The sequence below is a fragment of the Echinops telfairi genome, unplaced genomic scaffold, assembly GCF_000313985.2.
Source record: "Echinops telfairi isolate 266 unplaced genomic scaffold, ASM31398v2 ScPeMD7_655;HRSCAF=1070, whole genome shotgun sequence".
NCBI lineage: Eukaryota > Metazoa > Chordata > Mammalia > Afrosoricida > Tenrecidae > Echinops > Echinops telfairi.
The window spans coordinates 10,609,589-10,616,502 of NW_022104553.1; the positions used below are offsets into that span (position 1 = coordinate 10,609,589).

Sequence of the window (6,914 nt, forward strand, 5' to 3'; positions counted from 1 at the left end):
ATCCCTCCTCTCAGCACGGGGACGGGGAGGGACAGAGGAAGCCCAGCAGGAAAGATGCCTTCCACGACGGTGGGACCCCTGTCCTCCCTTGTGGAACCTTTGCTGCAGTGGGCTCTCCCCTGGGCCTCAATCCTCCGTGCTTCCCACTGTCCACTGACATCCTGTGAGACCTCTTCTCTGTCCCCCACTGACCTCTCTTGGACCCAGACCTGCATGAGACTGCGTAAGGCACCTCCCTCCCCTAGGAACTCACTGACGATTTCAAGATTTTATTCTTCCCAAAGAAGCTCAGAACACTTAGTGCCCAACCAGAAATCAGGGAGTGTCCTGACTCCTCCCTCTCCCCACCTGGAACCCCAAAGGACACGGTTTCTTTCCTATTTCCTCTAGGACCACTCCCCTCCCCACTTCACCCCATTCTCCTGGTTGGGCTGCCATCTCCTCCCGCACAGGTACCACCTCTCTCCTCGTCTCCCTCCTCCAGTCCTATTTGCTCCTTTTACCAGCCCCCTACCCCCAGCCATTCCATCGATTTCCCACCCAACAGACTGAGTTTGTAAAAAGGACAACATGTGTGGAGGTCTTCCTGATCGAGACACATCACTCCCCAAGGGGAAACATTGTAGGAGACCAGTGTTACAGAAACCAGGTACATCAGCAGCTACGTGTGCTAACGAGTGTGGGCCTCTATCCATGTGATCACGTGGGTATAGCTGCCGGTATACATATCCGTTACAGTCTGCATGTACGTTCATATCTGTACCGCGGCACACAGCTATGGACGCTTCTTCCACATAGCCGAAACCTCACAGGACTGAGCCATTGGACTTGACGGCTAAGGGCCTCCCTCTCGGGTAACACAGCACCTAGGGACAGTGTTGTGCATCCTCGTTTGGTGCGCGGTACTGGGCCTGTGGACGTTTGCAAGTGTCATCTGAGAATGGGGACAAGCGAAGACTGGAAGAGAGAGCAATGACTGGGTAAGGTCCAGTGAAGAATGCAACGAGACCCCAAGACAGAGGTCCACAGGAACCACAGCGCTCTCTCACCTGAGGCCCAGAAGGGCCCTGCTCCCACCGCCGTGGACAATGCGGACTGAAGGCACAGCAGGAGGCCCCAGTGAGAACGTGAGAAAAACATCCCCCCAAACTCAAGTTCACATGGAAGACCAGACCTGCTGGTCTAACGTGGACCAGAGGAGCCTCTGGGCCCGGTCCTAAGTCACCCTTCGAAGTGGAACTGAATCTGTTCTTGAAGGGCCACCTCTCATCCCAACAACAGACTGGCCTGTAAACGAACAGCAATGCTCACGAGGAATGTGGCCTCTGGTGGGCACACCTGCACCATACCGCTTGATGTGATTCAACTCCAGGACCATATGCTATTTGCATTCGCTCCCCATACAGTGGGTTGGGGAAGACAAAAAAGAAAGAAGAAAATGTTCTGAAATGGGTTGTGGTGATGATTATACAACTCTTCTGGATGGGATTGAACTACGGAACTGTGTGATACTTAGATTATGTCCCCATAAAACGGTTCATAACAAACAGACCAACCAATCAATTCTTTTAAGTAGCTTTTCAAAGAAGACTCTCGGGAAAAATCAATTGTGAAGGACCAAAAGGGAAACACGCCCTAACCACCACGACACCATGAAATTGACTCTCACTCACTGTGACTACACCGGGTTTCTGAGGAGGTGAATTTTCATGGGAGCTAGACAACCTTATTGTTCTCCCTCGGAGCAGCTAGTGGGTTTGAACCGCTGACCTTGTGGTGAGCAGCCCAATACCTAATGAGCAGCACCTCGAGGGCTCCTTAGAAGGGCAGCATTTACCCAGAAACAAAGACGAGAAGGCAGGAAGGGGCAGGGCACCCAGACAAACAGACAGGAGGAGTGCAGACAGGGAGGGAACTGAGCACGGTGGGGAGGGCAACCAGTGCCGCAGAAGCCCCTGGGTCTGAACTCCTGAATGGAAAACTACCGTGTGTCATCCAAAGCACAGTCCACTCTTACCAAGAATGACCAATAAGACGGGTCAGGCTGCCGCGGAACACTGTACAGCCATCGCCTTACCCCTGGAAGGCATCCCATGCTCCATGGCTGCCCCCTCCCCTCCAGGCACCCATCTCAAAGGATACCCCACAAAATCCCCTGGGCCTTCGCTGTGCCAGGCCGTTACCTGCCTCTGGGCCTCTGCTCTACGGGGACGCGCACCTGACACTGTCTTCCTCCTCCTTGGAAGCAGCCACCAGGCAGCTCTTAGCGCTTAGGGGGTCCCCATGGGCGGGCGAAGAGCTACAAGGACCTTGACCAGTGCTAGCCTGGGCCTGGAGACCCTGCCCCCCTGCTTCTCCAATGAAGTTGTGCTTGTGGCTTCAGCACCTGTGCCCAGGACTGTGTGACCCAGAAATGGGGGTGTCTGTTGTGCCCCAAGACCTCCCACAGTGCCCCGCTCGGGCCCACCCATTGAATTAATACAGTTATAAAAAGCAAACCAGAAGGCTCTGGGTGATACTATCAGGTCACACTGCCACCTGGGCCCTGTCATTGCCCACCCCAACCCTCGACAGCTCGGGCGCCCGGGCCTTGGTGAGGAGGCTCTGATGGAGGTGAGCCGTGCTCAGCAAGCCATGAGGTGCGGGCCCGGGGTTCCTGCTCAGAGTCAGACCCCCGACCCACAGCATGAGCGTCACGAGGGTCTTGTGAGACATGCAGCACGCTGGGCCGCCATCCACACGTGCTGTGGAAGCCGCCTCAGCATTGCAGCATGCATTCAAGTCTGAAGGCGGGCCCTGCGCCCAGAAAACTGGGAGAAAAGGGGAGCTCTCCTAAGCCCATAGTCCACACCCTGCCCCGTCCTCACTCACCGGTCAGCCCCAGCGCAGACACGGGGCCCACGCGCCGGCCCTGGTGGAGCCCGTACAGGTGCATCTTGTACTTGCACCCCGGCTCCAGGCCCTGCACGGTCACCTCTCGCTCCTCGCCCCCGACACGCACCGCCTGGGGCCGCCCGTCCCTGTCCTTGTACTGCACGGTGAAGGCGTCAAAGTGGCCCTGGAGCACCGTCCAGGACAGGCTCAGGGAGTCCGGGGTCGAGCCTGTCACCGTCAGCTCCCCCAGGAGAGGCTCCTCGTCGGGGGTCTCCGGGGCGTCCGTGGTGGGCTCTGTGGGGGCGGGGGTCTCTTCCATGACCTCCTGGGGGGCTAAGAGGAGAGAGATGAAGAAACCAGGCTCACTGGACAATTCTCTGTACTGGTGACGTCAATCAAATATAACCCACGGGTGTCCTTCAAGCAGGGGCGCAGAAGGCGCAGGGCGCCTTGGGTGAGCCATCAGGGGTGACCCAGCGTCCACGCCAGGCCTCACTGGTCACAAACTGCTGGGAGCCCGCCCTGCTGCAAACCTCCAGTGAGTCATGTGGCTGCCTGGGTCAGGAGCCAAAGGCACACTCCTTTCTTTTGACCCCATCATCCCATTCCTGGGCACCTCTCCTAAAACCATTATTAAAAAGATGGGAAACGTTAGCGCATGGAAGAGTTCATGAAGGGATTATTCAGGGCGGCACTATGTGTCATGGGTCCCCATGGCCCGTGGAAGATGATGAATGTAGGCTGGGTGCCTTCCAGCATCAAACATGGGGTGACCTCCAGACCAGTGACTGATGCAGGCGGCCAGTCCCCGGGGACATGCTCAGGATGTAGTGTGTGCACACAGCAGTACCGCCCACGGGCTCCATGACGTGCTGAAGGCAACTCTGGCGCGGGGGAAAAGCAAGAATGTGTATCCTGCAGGTCCTCACGGACAGCGAGCCCCTGGACGGGGCAGCGGGGTTCTTTCAACTACTAGCCTCGAGCTTGGCGGTTTGGACCCACCCGGAGGTGCCACAGAAGAAAGATATGCCAGGCTGTTTCAATAAAGGTTGTGGGGAGGAGACGAGCCAACCGGGGTGCAGGGCAGCAACGATGAAACATGTAACTTTCCTCTAGTGCTTAAATGCTTCCTCCGCCCCCACTATCATGATCCCGATTCTGCCTTGCAGATCTGGCTGGACCGGAGGATGTACATTGGTACAGATAGCAACTGGAAACACAGGGAATCCAGTATAGATGACTTCTTCAGGACCAGTGGTGAGAGGGGCGAGGCCTGGAGGGTGAAGGGAATGTGGGGTAGAAAGGGGGAACCGATGACAAGAATCTAAGTATAGCCTCCTCCCTGGGGGATGGACAGCAGAGAAGAGGGCGGAGGGAGACGTCGGACAGTGTAACTTATGGCAAAACTATAATAATTTATGAATTATGAAGGGTTCACGAGGGTGCAGGGAGTGGGGAGGGAGGGGGAAAATGAGCAACTGATATTAAGGGCTAAAGTGGAAGGCAAATGTTTTGAGAATGATGAGGGCAACAAATGTACATATGTGCTTGCCACAATGGATGGATGGATGGACTGTGAGAAGAATTGTCCGAGCCCCCAATAAAATAATTTTAAAAATAACTAAAGACTGAGCCCCAAAGCCAAACTCCCTGCCTTCCTGTGGAGCTGGACTCAGGGCGACCCCACAGGACAGGGCAGAACGGCCCCCCATCAACTCTTCCCAAGCCCCGTGTCCCTTGTAACAGCGGACTCTGCAGTGAGCAGCCCAAGGAGGCTTCCAGGAGCTGAGGGGAAGGAGTGGAGGATCCCCTTCTGGTTTGTCAGTTTCCATAATGTTGCGAGTTCTCGTTACAAGTAGCAACCTGTGGGTTTGGTCTTGCAAATCCGGATGAGGAAATAACAAGGGAGCCGTAGGGCAGGGAGTGGCGGGGCGCTGGGCTGGGGCCCTGGTCAGTCATTCTGCTCCCTATTCTGAATGACCGCCTCTCTAGGCAGCGGACAGCTCGCACCGGACTCCGCACCCAAAGGGTGCCCGTTGGAAACACCCAGTGGCAGCTCGGAAGATGCGCACCCTGGCACCCTGCCCCCACAGCGACCACGCTGCCTTCGAGTCTACGCAACTGAGGCCGGCCCCGGTGCCCGGGCGCTGCCCCGTAGGGCTTCCTGGGCTGTGCTCTGTACAGAGGAGCCCTGGGGGTGGGGTGGGGTGGGGGTGGTTCTGGTTTAGCACTGCTCCCCGCAAGGTCAGAACTTTGAAGCCCCAGTTGCTCTAAGAGAGAGAGGAGGCTTTCTCAGCCCGCCCTGCCCTGCAGGGCCCTGATGGGCCGGCATGGACTCCGTGGCAGCGAGCTATTTCCTGGCCACGCTGCATGGAAGCCGACCATCGGCCTGTCTTTCCTGGCACGGCGGGGCGGGCTCAAACTGCCCATCTTCAGGTTCGTCGTGAAGGGCAAGCCCGTTGCCGTGCCAGGGGCCTCCTAAGGATGACGGCAAGGAACCGCCCTATACAGCAGGGTCCTACTGGGTGCCCGTGGCATCTCCGGCGCCGTGGGTTTGGAAACGAGCGGGCAACAGGTGTTTGAAAAGTTGCTGCTGCTTCCTTTCCCAGGCAAAACAAGAGCGGGAATAAAACAGCTTATTCCCTGGTGTCCTTTTTGTCCCAACGCCCATTTGCTAATGACCTTTCCCCTCCACACAGAGTCCCGTCTGAACACACACGGAGACGTGAAGCCTCCTGGTGCCGTCGGGGCCACGGAGTGTGTGTCGGCGTGGGGCCGGGCCCCGGCGGCTCCCCGTGGCTGACACTCAGCACTCGGACCTGCTGGGTGGACGTGAACTGCCAACCTGGAAATCAGGGGTCAAGAGCAAATCACTGGCCTCACCCACGGACCGTCTGTTGGTGTCTCAGGGACAACGATTTGTCCTCTGAAGTACCGGTTGTGGGAGGGAATGGGTTAACTGTCACCCACAGAAAGGCGCACAAAATGCCCCAAACAAGCAGGCTGAGCGTGGCCAGGGAAGGCAGGCTTTTCTGTGCTGTTGCCCTCTGAGTTGCTCTGTGGTTCAGCCCACCGCCCCCACCCACCCCCCACTTTCTTATGAACTAGAAACCCGAACTTCATTGCCATACTTAGAATAATGAACTGTGAGGGTGGCAAGAAGCAGGGGGCAGGAGCGAGGCGGAGACGAGAGGAGCAAGCGTTGGATTTGCCATTTCTCTGGTTAAAAAAGGACACTTGCCTTTCGAGAAAGCCAGGGCACCGCAGACAGGACACAATAGGAAATACAAGGTGCTGGCCTGTCCCTCCCTGTCCCACAAACCACAGCTCCCCGGGGGCTGTTTCCTTCCAGCTTTCTGGCCAGTCCTGCTGTGCTCAAGTACTGTCCTCCCCCCAAACGCACCCTGTCACGGGCAGGCCTGCGTGAACACGTTTCCATGGTGGCAGAGCGGCTCATTTAACGGCCGGTGCCGGTCATGTAATCATTCCAGGGAGCCCGCACAGTGGCTGCTTGCTTTTCCTGTCTTCTCTCTTTGTGGTGAGGCAGGAATGGGATGTGTGCTTGTGACAAAGGAGGCTCCGATTCCCGTGGAAAGAAGGACAATGCTCCTAAGTCAACCTGGGCCCGGGCCTGCACCTTCCACCCCTGTGGGTGGCCGGCGGCTGACCACCAGAGAGCGGTCACTAGGAGGGACGACGAGGCTTCCCAGAACAGAGGCCAGAGCTCTGTGAATGAGCACAGAGGCCCCAGAGCAGGGCGAGAGGGGAGCCCGGGGGGCTGCACCCTCGGGCCAAGGAGCAAGCTGCTCAGGCTGTTCCCCTTCAGGACAAAGTGCTGCACACACCCAGCCCGGCAACACTCACCGGTCAGCCCCAGCGCAGACACGGGGCCCACGCGCCGGCCCTGGTGGAGCCCGTACAGGTGCATCTTGTACTTGCGCCCCGGCTCCAGGCCCTGCACCGTCACCTCTCGCTCCTCGCCCCCGACACGCACCGCCTGGGGCCGCCCGTCCCTGTCCTTGTACTGCACGGTGAAGGCG

The 6,914-nt window shown here is 57.8% G+C and overlaps 1 protein-coding gene across 1 annotated transcript in view; it reads right to left on the reverse strand.

Annotated features, from left to right (window-relative positions):
• TNXB (tenascin XB) overlaps nucleotides 1-6,914 on the reverse strand; it is a 63,809-nt gene that overhangs the window by 15,650 nt on the left and 41,245 nt on the right. Inside the window, exons 23-24 of the mRNA XM_045292264.1 lie at nucleotides 6,739-6,913; nucleotides 2,872-3,207 (exon numbers count right to left, since the gene is read on the reverse strand). Coding sequence (XP_045148199.1) covers nucleotides 2,872-3,207; nucleotides 6,739-6,913 — 511 coding nt within the window. The remainder of the gene's footprint in view (nucleotides 1-2,871; nucleotides 3,208-6,738; nucleotide 6,914) is intronic.